The 20,158-nt window shown below is 38.2% G+C and overlaps 1 protein-coding gene across 3 annotated transcripts in view; it reads right to left on the bottom strand.

The window, feature by feature from the left end:
- DSCAM (DS cell adhesion molecule) overlaps nucleotides 1-20,158 on the bottom strand; it is a 455,521-nt gene that overhangs the window by 70,993 nt on the left and 364,370 nt on the right. For all 3 annotated transcript variants that reach the window (XM_061453544.1, XM_061453545.1, XM_061453546.1), the window contains 5 exons: nucleotides 19,363-19,433; nucleotides 12,758-12,998; nucleotides 11,145-11,291; nucleotides 9,226-9,381; nucleotides 2,017-2,150 (listed from right to left, as the gene is read on the bottom strand). In XM_061453544.1, coding sequence (XP_061309528.1) covers nucleotides 2,017-2,150; nucleotides 9,226-9,381; nucleotides 11,145-11,291; nucleotides 12,758-12,998; nucleotides 19,363-19,433 — 749 coding nt within the window. The remainder of the gene's footprint in view (nucleotides 1-2,016; nucleotides 2,151-9,225; nucleotides 9,382-11,144; nucleotides 11,292-12,757; nucleotides 12,999-19,362; nucleotides 19,434-20,158) is intronic.

The following is a 20,158-nucleotide window of genomic DNA, read 5'->3' as shown; positions in this document are numbered from 1 at the left end:
TCTCTCCTCACCCTAGAAAGACCTCTTTCTTTGTCAACTACTTGTCTTTGCAAGAGTGACTCATACAAGAACTTCCTTGGGATATATAAACCCTATCTGCACAGGAGCGTCAGCATTCAAGTACCTCTGCAACAGGCTTCTTCACTGCAAAACTAGTTCTGAATAAAATAACTTTTTATTTTACTATCCTTTGAAGAGTAAAAAATAACAAAGCATTTTGTTAGACAAAATGTTGGGGGAGTGGGTTCTATGTATCTATAAATGTGTCCTGACATCTTGAACTTATTGAAGTGTGTCCAACTTCGCTTGTGGAAACTGACTACTGAGTGCTATCACTCCTTCGCTCACCATATGGAACCGATATGGAAGACCTGCTCTGTAAGCCACAACTCATGCTGATCGGCAAAACACTAGAGAGAAGTGGTAAAGGGATTGATACATATAGGACACATTGTACATATAGATAGATACACATATGTGTATTTACATATTTATATGCACACAGACACATTCACCCCTTCATGTGCAGAGGTACCAACAGGACAACTATCCATGTACACATTAACAACTAACAGAAAAGACCTCCAAGAGGCTCTGTGTTGGGTTAAGGTATCCAGTGATACCCCCACATCATAAACACCACAAAGATACAGCCGTAAAATTCAGTACCGGCCAAGACCAGCAAAGGCATTGCCATTTTGTCATTGTCATTGTCCATCACTGAGGTACTCCAAAAGGTAACCACACAATATGCAGTATTAAAAAAAAAAAAATGTACATAAATGTACATGAGAGAACTGCACATTAAAGAAAAAACAAAATAGCTGCAGATATTTTTTTTTCCTAGTGATGTAAACTTACAATTATTAGCAAAGCCTCAGGAAGAAACACTGCAGCTTTGTGCATGGGAAGTGACAAGCGAAAGACAGCAGCACCACCTGGTGTTCTCTCCAACCCTCCTGAGAAGTGCCTGGTGCCCGTTCGGACCAGAGCCCTGACAGCAAGGTCGTGTTCTGTAAACTCCAACCTCTTTAACTCAATGTGTGCCACAGAAATGTATGAACCATGATGGTAAAGACACTGGCTATTTTACATTTAATCGGTGTGCTCAAGACAGTTTGGTTTTGCAATTTTTAATGGAGTTAGAAGACAGCAGACCCCAAACATAAATGAGGTAAAGATTTCCAATCCTTAGCTCTGGATTTGACTCATAAATCCTGCTTATGTAGGATGTATCGGTTTAGCCATAGCCATCAATGGACTTGTGCATTTTGCCCTTTTTCCCCTTGAGTACCTCCAGAATTAGATCACTTGCTGGCAGAGTGGGTTGTGTGAGGCTGTGTCCCACTCAGACATACCCTCAGGCCATCCTCTCTCTCAACAATCTTTGAAAAGAAGCCTGAGGCACTTTTAGAAATTTCCCTGTCCAACTCCTTCTACTTCCAGAACAATATTTTCCTTGTCTGCTTAATTAAAATTGCATTTTGCAAATTGTAATGCTAACTTTGAGGGGAAGTCCTGGTTAAAAATGAAATAAAAACCTTGGATAAAAACTAAATAAGTACGTTTTTTCAATGCACATAAAAATAAATATGCATGGGTATTTACAATTGGCCCTTGTGTTTAAAGATAGCTGGATTACTTTGCAACTCAGAGAGTGAAAAAGATCCCTCTTGCCCTCAGCTGGTTCTGTAAAAGGTAACTCAGTACATTCTAAAAAATATTTCCTTTTTTATTCTAAAATAAAAAACTTTAAAAGATACTCAACTTCAGTTGTGAGTTTTGAAATGACTTGTAAGTCACAGCTCATGGGTTTTAGACAGTGCAAAATTCTGATAGGTGAGAAAAAAACAAAATCAACTTTCAGTCATCTCCATAGCCCCAGGATCCCCCTTCACCCTTGCTTAGTGTGAAAGGAAGTGGCGAGGAGAACATCAAGCACCGAGTATTTGCAACCGCACAGTTTCAGCTGTGCAAGTAAGTGCTGCCAGTCTGCGGTCACCCTGTGGGACTTACTGTGGGGTAGGGGTGTGAACAGAAGACAGTGTATTTCCGAATGATGCCGTTCAGCTTGAGGGGAGGGAGCCAAGAGACGAAGACGGTGGAGGCTGAAGCCGCAGCTGCTTTAACACCCGCAGGAGGACCTGGAACTGGAAAACCAAGATGTGTTAGAATGGCCCATGGCAGGCACTTGGTCACCTTAGTGTAAGGGAGGAGTAAAAAGGAAAAGTGGAGCGTGTCACTTTGGTAACCGTGCCTCGATGGACTGAGATGGACACTGTGTTAGGAAGCATCGTCCATGCTGCCCACACCAGTGGAAAGGGTTTGGAGGGCTGTTCCCCCATCCCTAAGAGGAGAGAGGCTGTGCTTCAGAGGTCCCCAAAGCACAAGCTGCCACCAGTGGTTAAACTTTTGTGAAGTATCACCCCCAGCCTGCATGCATGAAAATATGTTGGCTGTGGCCAGTAAAATTGCCAGACAACATATTATTACAAAGTTTCAGTTTTGAGGATATAACCCATGGCAAATTATTATTCATTTTATAAATAATACATATGTGAGCAGTTTAATGGATATACACAGTAGAGATGTAAATTTAATGAAGTAAGGAGTAAATGAGATGCAGCTCCATGCTGTTAGCACGGCCTGACGTGACCCAGGTCTAGCTACTGATGGAACATGTGAGCAGACAAACAGCCACACAGTATCCATATCCCCAACCTTGCCCTCAACAGCTCAGACCTCTCTCTGGCACTGCATTGTGTGACCATTATTTCTCTAATTACAGCTGCTATCTATATAAGCCATCAAAAATGTCGGAGAAGAAAAGAAACCCCAAAACTCTTTAAAACCATGTGCAAAAATCTTTAGTCAGGAAATTGATGAAATCCTGGTACATAATTGCAACCATCTATCTTTGCATTCTTGCATTTTGAGAAAGGCTTTAATTTCCTGATAATGTTATTTTTTCAAACTCACATTACACTGTACAATGTTCTTCAACTTTGGAAACACTGTTATACTACTATGAAAAAAAAAGTGCATGCTGGAATATCACGTTGCACGTAAGCTTATACTTCAACAAAATACCAAGCTCTATATTAAACATCAGAACAAACTGTTTTAAAGTTTCCTGAAAAAAAACAACACCTTTTGTCATTATTTAAAAGTACTTTTTTAAACAATAAAAATAAGTAATTTTAAATATATTTTAATATTGCATGTGGTGAATATTCATGTTTAATAAAATAGATATGTTGCCTCGGAAATTGCTACATGTGGTATAAAGACAAAATGAAACATTTTGATGGACTCTGTTATCTACAGAACTTTTGGTTCACGAGGAATCTAATATTTTTGTCTAATTTCAAGCTAAACAACCAAAATGTTAGAATTTCTGATAAAATACCACTGCAATACTTGATCAGGTTTCTTTACTTTTACAGAAAACAGTTATTGTGCAATATAGATGGAAAAACCTTTGTCCAGCAAGCTGATCTTTGTAGGTGGATCCTTAATATTTGTTCTACTTCATTTAAGCAAGTAGATATTATAATGGCACAAAACGTTGCCTATAAAGAGAAGCCAGACAGCCTGGGGTCTAAATTTGCTTAGCTTTGTGGCTAGCCAATTCAGGTTGTAAAAAGCATATTAGAAAAACTTCAATTTTATATCTGTACAGGTACTATTGGAAGATGTAAGAAACCAGACAGACAGGCACCACTCAGTGCAACATTTCTGAATATACATTTTCTATTTATAGTGTGTTGAGAAAACTGATAAGACATCAAGTGAGAATGTCATGATTATAATTGCATGTGAACCCAGCCCCTCATTGCAAAGGGGCTAATTCAGTTAGCAGTTCTACCCAAGGCAGAGTAAATATTGATGCTTGACAGCATTCAACTTGTTATCTATACCCAGCTCATTAGAAATGCTATTTGCTCCCTCTGCTGAAGAGTGAAAGCTAGCTCTCCAGGGTAATTACCTAACCCATGGGAGGACTGCTTTACAGTAAGTAATGTTTTCTGGAAATCACTGCAAATATATGTATGAGGTTAAAGTAATTTATTGTTAAATTAGGGTGTGATTTATAGGGACAGGTTCTGATGGTAATTGGTCATGGCTGTCAACTGTTGAGGGATTAACTCAGAATTCATCTAGCATTTTCTAGTCAATGTATATATGTGGAAACACTACTTGTCATTGAATGGATGTATTAAAGTGTGGTATACAGACCAGCAGAAAGAGGGTCTAGAAAGAAAGTCAGGAAGCCACATAGTTAAATTTCTAATTCAAGAGTCCCTCACCACATTGTAGAGGAGTTGGGATCAGGCAGTGGTATCAAAATAATTCTGAATCTTCATTTATTACTCCTCATTTTGGTACAGTGTCTTTGTTTGCTATTTTGTGCATGTGGAAATGACTGCTTGGGGGAGTGTTTACATTTCCTTAGCAAGAATCCTGCTGTCATCTGATGCCTTTCAGACCACCACTGTCCTCTGTCCAGAGCATAAAGTCATTGTTCAAGCTCATACCCTGGTCCTAACAAGGTTATTATGAGTTAGCTTAGCATTAGATGAAAGATTTATTACTAAACATGGGTCCCATGAGAATCTGAAGAAGTTGCGGTAGGGAATGCAGTTCCTGCCTTAGATAGGAAAGACCCCAGTCTTGCTATGCTAACTGAAGGTATTTCCTCTCACTGCTATTGTACACTACCATAGTTTCCTTTTCTCCACAGTCACCAGGGGTAAAATAGTGGTAAGAAGCCAGAGAACAATCAGGGTTGAGCACGGAGAAGCTGATGGGACTGCTTCTAGCCAACTTTGCAGCCTCCCAGGGAGTAGATTCGGCAAATTTAACATCAAAGATGGCCTCATTCTCCAGCTAGCAAGGCTTTGAAAGACACGGAAATAGCATGCTGCTTTCATGTGGAGGAGAACGCTTTGTATTCTTGACAGGGCAAATGAAATGCTAACGCAGAGAAGGCAATTATACTGATACGACTGGTCTGGGAAACAGCATTTAGATGTGCCAGATAATAGAGAGGAGCTCCAGGAACTTTCTCAATCCCCTTTTCATAAGCAGAGAGATTATCACAATTTTTCTTCACAGTGCTGAACAGCAGGGAGGCAAATGCAAAGAGCATCACCCATATATCAGAAAACTGAACTTTGTTCCATAACACATATTTAATTCTGCACTTCACAGGACTATCCTACTGACTGTTACATTTACAAAAACCAAAAAAAAATAAGACTCCTGACTGTTGCCAGTTGTGCCTTTGTTCAAACAGGTATCCCACCTACAATTTAGACCTATGCTTGCCAAAATGCATTCACATATACTGTCCACCCCTCATTTACTCAGAACTCACACCATTTCTACCAAATTCTGCCAGTTTCACAAGTGGAACAGCTACTATTTTGTTAGTCAGAAAAGATAAAATTGGAGATCTCTGACAATAGAAAAAATGCATTAAGGAGTCATTAAGGGCAATTTTCCATCATAGCACCTAGGTGATGAACTGCACACCCATTCTCATCAGCTGACTGAGCCCAAGAATAGTTTTGCTCCAAAGAGCACTGAACATGCGATTGATTGGATTTATGCTTATTCATTTTAGAATAAAGCTTTGTCAGATGGATGTATCTGCACATCCACCTCTCTCATGCCAATTGCCAGGAAGCTTGGTGTCCAGATTGATTAAAAAAAGGAGGAAAATCTTTCTGGATTCAGGCAGGATCTTACAGTGAGGCTGGCAAAGGACTTTAGTGTTATTTCACTTTCCTCCCTGCAGCTAGTTCCCTGCTGCTCCCATGCGGCAGCCTCCCCTTGCTCTGAACATCAACGTCACTGGCAGAGGAGAGCTGGAAGGACAGCACTGCTTCACTGAGTAGTTTTCTGTGATATACAATCAGCTTTCTGTGCATAAAAATGCATTTTCACAAAAGAAACTGACAAGAGTAAGAAACTTGCATCCTCCTGTGTCACAGGAAACCCCAGAAGCAACCTCTGCCTGACACTCAGCAAAAAGCAGCCATACCAGATCAAATTCCCAATTGCAGGAAGCTTTCCCTAGGAAGGGGCTACGTCTTCTGCTGGCCAGTTCTGCCCAAGGTCAGAGGTGCTGCTGCCAACCGACGTGCTTCATTGCGGTCAGCCTTGTGTGGGGAGCACGTTCATTGTGTCAGCTATAGGTTTCTCATATTGTATTTGCAGTGTAGAAAGAGAGGGAATTTGTCACACACCACCACCTCTCCTCGTTGCTACAAAATGGAGTAGCTTTCAAAACTGTATTTTGAACTCAGTGATGAAGAGAATTTGAAGGACTATTTAAATTTTTAATGATTTAGTAAATTAAGTCCTCAGGTGAAGAGGACAATCAGCTGTAAACTGTAAATGGAAAAAGTAGGGGACAAAACCACAATAAATTCTTAAAAAATGGATATTTCTGCTCCACTTATTTTTCTGTCAGGAGGAACTTCAAGAAGAGGAGGTTGTTTTTTTTTTTCTGAAGGCTAATGGGGGAAAAAAATGCTAGACAAACCCCATAAACATGATCACATTAAAAGCTCATTTCCTATTATTTGCTAGAGCTGTTCCCATTTCCCAAGCTGATCAGCAGCAGTGTCTGACCTCTGGTGTCTAAAATCAGTATCAAACATTACATGAAATCAAAGCATCAACTAATTTCATCCAGGCTGACGGCTTCACTCCCTGGGTCACTTTTATTTTGCCACATTGGAGATTTCAAGCCTGCTAAAGGCATTTCGGCCGGATGTTTCTAGCTGCACACCAACAGAGAAGTCACAGGAAGTCACAATTTGCCTTTCCACAGCAGCAGTGGAACATGCTGCACCGCTGATTTTACAAAGAAAAGTTTCCCCTAATGCAAAAGAAATGAAAGAAGAAAAAGGAACTAATGGTGTGCTATGGCATCTTGGTAATAACAGTGTAGAGGGCCTGGCACCACTTAAAAATATCTCAGATTTACAGATTCTATTAAGAAGGGTGGAATGTCTTGTGTCATAATTTTAGCCAGAGAAGGTGTGGGAGCAGATAAAAGGTTTCCAGATCTAAGCTCCAGTAAGATTGCAATTAATTTTATTTCACATGCTGAGAGAGAGTTCAAACTAAATTTAGGGCAGGATCTTTTAGGTGCATTGAAAATAGTCCTACTAAATAATTCTCTGTGGGAGACTTTCCCTTATAAAATTACAGATGAAATGTCCATTCCAAGAATAAGGCACACGTTCAATGCCATGTACCTTTCTCAGCCTTAAGGATGTTTAGGCCCAGGATGTTTTTATTTTTATTATCTGGCAGAATGCTCCTTATTGTCCCCTGACATTGAACTGACTGGCAGATCTGACACATAGAGCAGCAGGCTCCAATGTTTCTCAAAGGCATAGACCATCAAGCACATAAGTTGCTGTCCTCAGGAGTCTTCTGACACAAACTGTATATCTCCAAGACCAGCCTGTCCCTGAGTTCCCGGGACAATGTAGGACAATCCCCTCTGGCTGCTGGCGGCTTAAGTCCTAGTCCCAAGGCCCCAAGATGAGAACCTTTGTGTTCAGAGAGTATTCAGGGAAAAGTTGCCATACTGGGATCTATTTGGCAAAAAGTAACTTAAAAATGCAAAAGGTGATCTCACAGTTCTCTTATTTTCTAGTTTATTCTTTGAAATAAAACCACCTATATCCAAGCAATGGGTGTTCTCAAGAGCATTTGTGTCAGGTGCTCTAAAGTAGATTTTAAAGGACTTCAGGGTGGGAGCAGAATGAACTAACATTCAGCATATAAGACACGCAAGTCTATAGGTGAGCAAATTGTCCTTGACAGTTTCAGATGAAGTGCAGTACGTTGAGACTTCTTTAAACAGAGCCACTATTGCAAGTTGACGCAGGATCTCAGCAAGACCAGGAAGCAGACCTACGTTAACCAGCACTGCTATATGCCCATATTTCCTCATATTTCTCAGCTACAATATAGAACAAGGAAAAATAACTCATTTTGATAATGTAAGAAAAAAATTTAGAAAAAAGAGAAATCCAATTTTCATTTGTACTGCATCACCTAGACACAGTTGGGTCCATGTGACCTTACAATGTATGGAAATTTTAGAAAGAATCCCTTAATATTTTATTGGAAAAAATTAATAAAATTTATAAAGGATGTTTTTTTTTATTAGAAAAGAACCACCAAACATCCCTCAAGTCAGTTAAGCTACTCAACCTATTCTCCTGGCACTTTCATTACAGATAACAAATTTGACAAATATATTTGCACATTCATGAATGACCTGTAAACTGGATCATAAAAATCCATTGACTAGTTTTCTTGAAGAAAACATTACATAACTCACAGGAGAATTTACGAATCGAATATTATTCAGGTAACTTCATTGCTAGGACTGGTTTTTGCTTCTGCCAAAAAAATCTTGATCCAGATTTTCAAAAGTGTTTAGGGATCTCAGGATGTATTTACATATCTCATGGAGTTTTCAAGGCATTAAACAGGTTAGAGACAAAATTCCCCCTGAATTTGAACTTCTAGTCCTTGAGAAATAGATCAGTATTTGGCATCCTACTGATGCCAGTATTTGGGAACCTGAACTGATTTTCAGAGTTAAAGTTACAAGGAAGTGATTATGAAAATTTGTGTGTGCGTGTGATTAAAACTTTAGTAAACTTTCAGCATTAGGACTCAAATTCTCCATGCTTTGGTCTATGAGCAGAGACAAGAGATTTTTATTCTAAAATTTGCTTTTAGGGGAACAGCTGTTTGGATTTTTTTTTTATATATCTATTCTGAAAAAAATCCTAGAAGTATATAAGTTATATAAGATCATCCCAGAATAGTCTCTTCTCCTTTCTCCATTTTCAGTCATTTTGAAAGAATTAACTCAAACCCCCTGAAAATTCTCAAATAAGATCCTAAAGTATTTGGAAAAAACCCAAACAAACAACCCCAAAATACTGCTCAAACTTGCTCAGATCATCAGCACATCAGTGTTACCTGTACCGGATTCTTGGAAACAGTCAGATTGTTTTCAAAGCTGTGAACCCATGCTCCTTCCGCATCATATGTTCCTAACTGAGGACCTCCAGGCAGAAATCTCACTCTGCATGTTTGTACAATATTTACACTATTTTGAAAGCCTGACACATATGAATATTTTGTGGAAGTGGGAATAGAAAATGTTTTACTCCTTACCATCCTCTTTAGTGCGGGTGAAAATTTGTTCACTTCTCACTCCATCTCCAGCTCGTGTAAAAGCCAACACTTGAATGCTGTAGTTGGTGTATTTTTCAAGGCCATCAAGCTCTAGGGATGGCTGTGTAGTGGTGACGTTCTTTATCTCTCCTAGCTCTATAGAATGAAGAGGAAATCGAGTTATTGTAAAGTTCAGTCTTCTCCCAGTTATTGATACCTACTGTGGAAATCTTGAGGATTAAAGATTGTACCAGAGAAGTAATGTTTCATTATTATAAACCAGCAATGATTTATAATAAATTAAAATAAATTCCTCTGACTTCTTACCATTCAAAGCAGACTCAGTTTTCCTCTTCAACCTTTTTTTTTTTGCAATTTTTTTTTTTTTAATACAGGGAAGAGAATTGAAAATTTCTTCAAGTAATAAGATTTTCATAAAGAATAGATAACAGGAGGAGATTATTGCAAAACATTCCCTAAAGCAAAAATGGGAAAGTCAGTTATCTTCATAAAGATTTTCTGGGTTTGAGAAATACCATTTCTCATAAGGAAAACCAAGAAAAAGTCCCCTTTATTTCAAAATGTGTAATAAGTGCTGCCTTAAAGCACTTGATAGCAGTAATACCAGCTAAGAATAGATTTAAACACAGTAAAATCAGATTTACTTGCAGAAAGATGATGCACTTCATATGAACCTTTTTTTTTTTTTTTTGCAGCAAGCTAAGAAGTACAACCCATATGGCAAAAAAGCTTTAAACATATTTGGGGCAGAAAGTAAAGATAAAAAGATGAAGAAAATCCAGTTTTAAGCACTGCATGAACATCATTTTTTGTCATGTTGTAGGACATCACATAGGAGTTTAGACATACACAGATTATATTCACATAGGATCTGACCCAAAGACTACAGGCATCACTGAAAAAAAAAAAAAATTATGTCTGTCATGTGTACATTTCTATGTATGCTCCTCATACAATTTTTATCTTTATTTTTAAATGTACAAATGAATTGGGTGTTTTATTTCCAAATATTTCTGACCCTAACAGTACCAGTGGTAACAGTGGGCCTCCGGCTTACATTTCCACTCTGAGTTCGTCTTGCCACACTAACAGAGGCCAGGATTTGCAAGACAGGGGCATATTAGTGTGAGCTATGATCCTGATGGATGAAAGGAAAAAAAGTGGGCCAGCTGATTGTCCTAAGGCTGTGAAAATTCAGTAAAGCAAATAGGAATAAAGGCATGTGCATCTCAAATCTACAAATATTTAATTTACCAGGAAGTACGATAGGTATAATTATCATCACGTGACAAATTGCAGATTAGTAAGGTATTTCACTCCTCCTTTGATCATTTCAGTCATTCTCTGCTTTGGAGGCCCTAGGAATTGTGCTCAGAGTACTAAAACCTAAGCATAACAGAGGAGGCTGCCATGAAAATACGAAGCCTTTTCCAAAAATGTTTCCTTCTTTTACCCTCATCTATGAAGACGAAATGCAACCTGACAAAAAATAAACAATAACCTATGAAGTAGGAAACTAGCTAAGGAAACAGATAACCAACTAAATTAAAATAAAATACAGGTTTGGGCAGGTGTCTTCTAGGTTCATATCATCATTCTTTATAAAAGATACCTGCTGGAATTTGTAACTGAAATGAAATTTGTTCAGGTCATTTGGGATATTATGGTAGGTCTATGGAGCGTTGCAGTCCCACAGTGGAAGTCTTCACCAGGGGAGCCACCAGGCAGCTGCTGCCCACTGCTCTGTTAAAGCTCTAGGGAAAATGCTTTCCTTCACAAATAGATGAAGCTTTCTCTAAAGCAAAGAGAAAAGGAAGTACAATGCCTTCACAAAAGAGAATAAATGATATAAAGGCCTCATACGGCTTTTAAGTTAGTAACAGCTGGATTTCTCTCACCTCCATCCAAGAGATTAGCCCAGTAGATAACCCTGAATCCTTGCAGAATCCCATTCAGAGTTTCTTTCGCCAATGTTGACCAAGAAATGGAGATGGTTTCTGGTGATGTGGCAGTGGCTTGGACATTCCCTGGAGGGCAACTGGGCACTGGAATAAGATAGTCACCATTTTTAACTCCATTAACAACCCAATGCTTACCAATGCTCCTCTTTCAATTTTCATTGCTATCCCACCACCCATTGCTTAATTGGCAGTTATACCCTCTTACCAATGCAAAACTTTATTCTTGCTACAATCTGCAAATAGCAGCCCATTTTCTTGGAATGACTTTTGATGTACTGCTTTCCCACTTACTGACTATTATTTTAATAGGCTTTTTGTCACTTCTTTTGAAAAAGAAATGTGTCCTAGTGTTGAAATAAACATAATTCTGTATGCAATTTAAGTATGGGGTTCTTTTTAAAGTTTGCAGCCAAACTGACATCTTTCTGGACAATTTTAATATCCCTTTAAAATTGGTGGGAGGGGAAAGCAGGCAGTTCTTTAAATATACTGCAAAAAATGTTAATGAATGATGCAAATTTGAGTAATGACCAAAAAACCCCTGTTGCCAGGAAAAGTAAGCATGTAGGATTCTGAAAAGAAAAGCTACTATTTCTTATAATAAAAAATATATGCATGTATGAGTGTACTGCCTTCTGAGGCCTTGCACTTATCTGTTTAGGCCTAGAAATGTTTAGAGTAAATGAAAAACACCAGTCTTCCATGAAGCATATGCTTCAAAATCTGTAGCTCTTGAGAATGTTAGATGTGTCCTACTCTGTTCCTCCTGTGTAAAAAGTCAGATTCCTAGCTGGCACTGACTTCAGTATGCTGATGCTAATTTACAGCAGCTGAAAATCTGACCTACACTATCCTTTACGACTTATTTGCTTTTATATGCCTGTACAATACTGGGTCTCTTTTAGGATATGGAATAATTTTCTTTTTCCACTAGAGGACACCCTCTCATTGTTTAAGAAGTGCTTTTTATACAGTTTGAAAAAAAAAATCCAAACCCTGTATTGTTCCTTGGATTAGACAGGTTGAATTTTGTCTGAAATCAAAATCATATTTCTCTCAATTAGTTTGAATATCCTTGAAAAAAAACCACATATCTCTCTTTAGGCTGACAAGACAAGGGATTGTGCAGTACAAGATCTCTAGGTTTCACAGTGGATTCATTTGAAAACAAAAGAAAGCCAACAACATTAATAATATCACTTCACCCTTCAGAGTTTTACTTCTAAGCATCACAAAATCTGCAAATATGTAAACACCAATGCAATAGGCTACTGAATGAAATCTACAGTCTTAGTCAATATCATTTACAGCAGGATATATTGTTAGTAGAGTTATATACCTGTATGACCTTGCATCTCTTGCAGTGAAAACTGTACATGCTCATTGGCCAGTTTCTTCCCACCAGCTGTCTACTGTATCTAATGCCTGTAAAGTCTGGTTTTCTATTATCCCCACTATAATAATCACTATTCAAGCAATAAATGTAAGAAGGTAAAAGGAAATTAAGAAATAATAGTATGTCCCATGATAGCTGTTTGCCAAGGGCCTACCATCCTCAAGAGTAGTGGTGATGATTTCCTGAGAAGAAGGTCCTATTCCAGCCCGATTACAAGCCTGGACTACCATGCCATACTGTGTGAATTTCTTCAGGTTATTCAGCGTATAGACTTCACTGTCTCCAGTGGTATCAATACTGATGATATTGAACTGGAAATTTCCACCTGCACTGTACTCCCGATAACCTATCTGGTATCCACGAATAATTCCATTTTGCAAGTGCTTCTTTGGAGCCTAAATAGAAAATGAAAGATTACACATTAAGTATGTGTCTCCAAAGTAAAGTTGTTCCTCTTAAATTTTTTTTAAATATACACAAAGTCAACATTTTTTTTTCCTACTGAACATAAGTCTATTTATGGGTAACAACTAAAAAATTTTCCCCACACATAAAGTAATGAGCATGAAGTAAAAAATTTTTACCTTGATACATAAATTTCAGGTGCACTTTGTTCTAATTTGTGCATTCCTGTGCTAAAAGAAAGACCTTTAAATGGTTCATACACAGTAGAAATAGATATGGGGATATTCTTGAGTTATAATTTGAATTCATAACGTTTTGTTCTCTTATCAGGTGAATCAAACAAGGCTCAGTTGATAAGGCTGTACTTGCATTACAGGCCTACTGTTCACTATTAATTGTGGTTTTGCTACAAACCCCTACCATTCGCTCACTAAATTTTCAGTAAGTCATTTATTGATCTGTTCAAGGTAGCCACATAAGTTTATTCAGCTAGATGCTTAGGAAAATTTTACACTGTGCTTTGAAATATGCTTCTGTAATGTGGAAAGATGATTAGATAATGAGTGCTGAAGGCAATAATGAATTGAAAAGCAGGGATTTGCATACTGAATAGCTACTAAAACAAGGTGTACAATATCTGGCATTCAAGAGCATGGAGAGTACAGAATGCTTGGCCATAATTATGCACTGTATTTCTCAGTCACAGTGCAAGATTCCCTGTACCTGACTAGTGGAAATAATTTCTGTACTCTGCAATATAGAATATAGCCTAGAGTAAAGGATTGACAACTCAGGTAAAAGCCTGTTATTGATAGAAATACCCATTAAAATTCCATTTAAATACTATTGGACTATTTCCAACATGTGATAATGTTCCTGTCTGGTTTGCTACATATATGAGGTATGATTAGTATAAACATTTTAAGGCACAGTTTGTAATCCATGGAGAAAAAGCTCTTTCAAATCCTCCAAACTTCTTTCAAATTCCCACCAGGTGCTCACAAGCTCATCTGTTCCACTGACCCATGAAAAAGGTCTTTGTGACGTAGTTTATTGGCAATGAGTTAAACAAGCAGAGGCAGCAATTTCTGTTGTTACTATATCCCATTAAATCTACTGAGGAATACATTCTTAAGAAGAATACTATTTTCTGTCACAGGACCTGTCTGTTTGAGTGAGTTTATAGTCCACTCTGCCAAAGTCTCACTGAAGCCAATAAAACCAGTGTGGGATTTGCCTTCCATCCACTATCAACCAATCATTGCTCTGCAAAAGCCAGCACCCTCTCTGTATTTGAAATGTGTCACTGGATGGATCTGACTGCTTGAATTTTATACCTTCAGATGTTTTCTTTGAATTTTATTTTCATATGCTCCTTCCTGCCTTCAAAAACAGAAAGAAAACTTGAAGCAAGGATATAATTTCCGCTGTACTACTTCAGTTCCTCTGGTGCTAACAAGCTCTCTGCAAGCATGGGGCTGTCCTTTCAGTGGTAGATGAGCAAACCAGGAGATTCAGTCTTGAGCACCTTGTAAGGCATACTGCCAGGATTAGAACTGTGGTTTTGGAATCTAGAGGTATAATTGTTTCCTGTTCAGATATTTCTGTTTTTTTTTTCTTGTAAAAAAAAAAAAAACACAAACAACCAAACCTCAAAGAACCACTCAACTTCTTTACAAATATATATTTTTTTAATCTTTTATTATCAAAATACTTTGTTTGCAAGAGCAAGCACTATTCTGAACGGCTTTATGATCCTGCAATGATTGGAAAAGGTATTTTTTTAAGCTGGACTGTGGGGTGGAAACTAAGGGCAGATTATTTTTTCGTTTGAGATTCAGATATCGTCATAAGGTGAAGCTGTTTCATTCCATTTTAGAAGAAAATAACTTTATCATATTTAAATAATTTAAATATTTCAGGGTGAATTGTTTCATTAGTTGAAGGATTTTAGATTCTGTTACAAGCCATGATATTGTGCACAGCTCATTTTTATAGGCAGTGTCGATGGGAAGGGGCAAAAAAATAATTCAATATAATCTAAGTATTTCAAATTGTTTAAAGGACAAAAAGTTTGGACAAAGCAGCAGACAACTCAGATGGTGTTACAGGGAGGACTGCTTTCAAACAATGTGGCAGGTCACTGTCCATTTTCTAAATATGTATGAGAGTAGAGGCACCAGTTTAATCATACCAGGACACCAGATATTTCCATCAGTGTTGGATGCTAATAGCTTGGCAAATCCTCAACAGTCTGCATGGAGATTTCTTGTCTCAAACATTAACATGCTCATGGTTGCACATCTCAAGATCTAAAGCCTCTCCTAGTTAAAGGCTGCAACTGGAACATTCCCATGAGTTACCGCAGGTGGTTTTTGAGCAAAAGTTGTTGCCGCAACACACACTGCACATTGAAATCACAAGCAACATGCTCAGAAAACATACACCACATTATGTAGTGCATTTATTGTTTTGTGAATGGTATACACTGACTACTGCCAAATACAGCACACATAAGATCCTGTATGTACATATGCTATATACCATCAGGCATGCACTGTATACCAAGAAAAAGTGAGCACAAACCTGGTGCATAATTGATTACAGAAACATACAGAACATGTATTGGAACACATACATGATACTGTAAAACATACGGAACAGAATACTAAAACTAAATCAAACATTTACCATGCACTGTAATAGTTTCAGAGCAGGACTATAGCCAGCATAGCCTCTTCACCGGGAATTATGCAATTATACACTTTCTCATTTTGAACTCTAATAAAATGGCAAATTTTGCATTCTTCATGAAACCTCTTTATAATTGTTTTAGGTCAAGATTTTTTTTTTCTTTTTTTTTTTTTTTCCGCTTTAAAACATTATACAATATAAAACAAGCTCAAAGTAACGTCAGAACAGTAGAGTTGAAATGTTCTGCTCCACAAAGCTTCAAATATTCCTTGTTAGTACTATCTAAATGTTTCATTTTTGGATAGACTTTTTCATAAATAAATCATATTTTCTATATACGCCTTCTGGTATATATACTCATTTTTGGTAGAAAAGTCAGTAAAGCAACATTTGTCCATGACTAAATGTTCATGGGAAAAAAAATATTGTTAACCTTGTCTGCAGTCGTAGAACAGCAGTGAAAAGTAAGTTTCAGTCCCTGATCTTACTGCTTGTGTCACAAAATCTAAGAGTTGTAAAATAGGGTATCAGTGACTTTTGTAAAGTGTGACCTTTTATAGTTCTGTGCAAGTGTATACGCATAAAGAGGGGAAGGAATATTTCCCATGCCTAAATTTAATGGGTTCATTTACCTTGTAAAATACTACCAAAAAAAAAGTAAAAATTAATATCTTTATGCTCTTTACTAAATGAGAATTCCTGTTTAATTCATATTCTCTCTGCAGAATTTTAAACTACTAAAAAGTGCTGAGTACTATTTAAAAATCCAGTCTAAACCCCATGTTCTATGTGGATGCATAGAAATCAGATTAAATATATCACAGACCTATAAAACTTTGCTCAACTAGGATTTTCTAAAGGTGGGCTAAGAGAAAATTTAAAGGGTAGATTAATGACTGTAGCAAGCTGGAGAAATAAAACTTAATACAAGATGAAAGATATTTGGTGTGCTATTCTCTTTTTGCTGTTATTGACACTGTCCTTATTTAAATGAGGTTTGCCAACTTTAAATATAACTATGGTTCTTAACACAATCCCTTTTGTATAATGGCAAACACTCCACATGCCTCCAAACTAAAAATGACCATATTATTACTAAGTTAATTTTCTTCCTTTTTTTCCCCTTCATGATTGATCTCATGGCTATTTTGCTATTCTTAAATACTTGGTATTGCACAATGCAGTGAGTGTCTTCTGCACAGCAGTGCATCGTAGGGACCTACTCAGAAGCCAGGATTCAGAATGGGACTGAACTATATTACGTCTTTGGAACTATCCTAAAGTATTTTTTTTTTAAATAATGAACTAAAACTGCTCTGGCTGGGTAAAAACTGCAATAATTCAAGGGAAGCAAACGGCTCACTCCTGGTTTGGGACTTCTTAATTAGCAGGACTTCTTGATTAAGAAGCTGATTAGCTGTTGCAAACTGTGATTCAGGAAATAATTCTAGTAAAGGTAGGACTATGCAAGCAGTAACCTTTCAGGAAGGTTTTGTTTCACTTCAGCCAGCATGTAAGCCTGTGGCTAGTGACTATGTGCCTTTTGGTTTTGGAAACCATTTGATGAAAACCAACACAGATATAAAGTCAAGAATCATAGAATGGTTAGAGTTGGAAGGGAACTTAAAGATCAGCCAGTTCCAACTACCCTGCCATGGACAGGGACACCTTCCTCTAGATCAGGTTGCTCAAAGCCCCATCCACCAGAGATGGGGCAGCCACAGCTTCTCTGGGAAACCTGTGCCAGTGTGAGACACCCTCATAGTGAAAAATGTTTTCCTAATGTCTAATTTAAAGCAATCCTTCTTCAGTTTAAAACCGCTCCCCCTTGTCCTGTCACTACATGCCCTTTAAAAAGTGCCTCTCCATACTTCTTGTAGGCCCCCTTTAGGCACTGAAAGGCTGCTATAAGAGAAAAGCCTTCTCTTCTCCAGACTGAACAAGCTCAACTCTCTCAGCCTGCCTTCGTAGGAGAAGTACTCCAGCGCTCTTTGTGGCCCTCTGGACTTTCTCAAGCAGGTCCTCGTTCCTCTTATGTTAGGGGCTGCAGTGCTGAATGCAGTACTCCAGATGGGGGGCTCACAAGAGCAGAGTAGAGGGGTAGAATCACCTCCTGTGACCTGCCAGCCACGGTCCTTTTCATGCAACCCATTGTTATAGATTTGCTTTCTGGGCTGCAGGCACACACTACTGGCTCATGCTGAGCTTCTCATCAACCAACACCCCTACTCCTCCTCCTCAGGGCTGCTTTCAATTCAGTCTCTGCTAAGCCGGTAGATGTGCTTGGGACTGCCCTGGCCCAAGTGCAGGACCTTGCACTTGGCCTTACTGAACTTCATGAGGTCTGTGCTATTCCACCTCTCAAGCTTGTCAAGGTCTGTCTGGGTGGTATCTCTTTCCTTCAGCATGTCAACTGCACCACACAGCTTGGTGTTGTCAGCAAACTTGCTGAGGGTGCACTCAATTGATCAATAAATTGTGGACAAGATCCAAAATCAGCACTGTATCTGTGACCTGCATTGACAGGTCTGATGAAGACTACTGCTTTTGAAGCTTAAAGCTGAAATTTCCCATCAAAACAGAAATTTTAATGCACCATTTATAAAGCGCCAATGAACTAATCAAAATGCTTGGCAGCTGAGATCCCTCTGTACTAGCTAGAATATCTGTAGTTATACGTCCACCTGTGCTGTACAGAGATCATGCACTGTAGAAACCTGTCTATCCAGGAACCAGCTCAAACCTAATACAAGATCATCCTGGTTATTTCTTGTATAAATAACCAGCAGCCTACAGTTATTTATATGGTTAATAAGCAGCAGCTCATTTCTACTATTCTGACTTTCTGGATGGTTTGCATAATGGGGTGAAAGACACATCATCCACATTTGCAGGAGTAATTAACATCACTATTATGCCACATCCCACTCCAGCACTTAATACTACATATTTCAGACTTTTAAATATATGGAATTATAAATACAATTTGGAAACTGCCATTCATATTGAGATTATGCTACCGTAATTAGATAGCTTTATTCTGTCTGCTAAAAAGTACAAGGAGTATATATTAAAAAACCATTTAAAGCTTGGTTTAAGTACCTCTGATATCATACCAAAAGCATTTAAAACATTCTGTCATTGTCAAAACACTGGGCAAAATCTAGAAAAATTGAATTGAGTCATAAGACATGCCAGATTTTTAAATATCTGTTGCTGATATTTTTAAATTGGTTGCTCTGATTTATCAATTCTCATTTTGAGATACTTTACTGCTTTCTCTGTGCAGACATGCCTACAGTAAGGCTTTGTCCCAAAGTCCATTGCAATGGGAAAAAATTGCCATTGGCTTCAGTGTTTTGGGGAAATTTTGCCCCAGATCAAAGTGAAATTCTTTGATGCTTATTTCCAAGAAAGAAGCAGGAAATGTTCCAGTCATCAGCACAGGCAAGCAGTTGCTGCTATTATTAACCAGTGGAAGGTTCATGCTTTTCAGAATGCACCACTCTTAATGGCAAATACTTTTAAGATTTGGTGGCAAAGGATCTGCAAGAACTCTCCCAAATAAAATAACTAATCCCCAGTTGTTATAATACTCCCCTCAATAAAACCTCCTTGAATGCACCAGAATACAAAATCCTTGGATGTGTGCATATTTACCTTCCAGGTGACCCTAATGCTTTGTGAAGATATAGGTTCAAGTTGGACATCCTGAGGTGGACCATCAGGAGCTAGAAAGAGAGAAGAGAGGTGCATCAAAACTGTCCCTCATAGCCACAGAATTCAGCACTTCACATAGCATGTCACCATCTCAACACAGCAGCATTAAAGAGATTTGGACTGAGTCAATTTCATATGGAAAACTGCAGACACAACTTCATTGCACAAAACCAGAGCATAGCATCTTCCTATTTAGGGTCATGTCTGACCACCAGTGAAATACAACACATGCGAAAATATAGCATGGTAAATAAAATAAGAATGAATGATAGTGACTTTTCACGTTTAGTGATACTCTCACAATGCTGTTTCTGTTTTGTAAGTAGGCAAGACGTTTTCAAGAGTCAGAACCCTGTGGGTGATAGAAAGACAGCAGAACCTATTTGAAAGCAAGACAGGAGCTCATTGTCCAGCCTTCATGTTGCACACTTTCCAGTGGGATCTGCTTTGTTCACTAGCGACTGAGTACATTCATCCAAATATCAAATATTTTATACACAAAAAGCAGCACACTTTACCCTCTCTCCCCATTGTAGGTATTTCAGTCTGGAAATCAGACAAAAAATAACTGCCAGAGACAAAAAGCGTGCCTGAGTTAGGAAGAGTTTCATTTAGTATCAATATGCTGCCAAGGGTGTGCATGATGCTTTAAAGGCAAATGAAAAAAAGAAGACCCTGAGTCTAGGGAAACCTACTTGTCAGCTGGGCCATTACAAAGCAGATCAAGAATTGGCTG

The sequence above is a fragment of the Pezoporus flaviventris genome, unplaced genomic scaffold, assembly GCF_033815535.1.
Source record: "Pezoporus flaviventris isolate CSIRO_AGI_PZ_B2104156 unplaced genomic scaffold, CSIRO_AGI_Pfla_v1 ptg000015l, whole genome shotgun sequence".
Lineage (NCBI taxonomy): Eukaryota > Metazoa > Chordata > Aves > Psittaciformes > Psittacidae > Pezoporus > Pezoporus flaviventris.
This window is presented reverse-complemented; position numbering and strand designations above follow the sequence as displayed.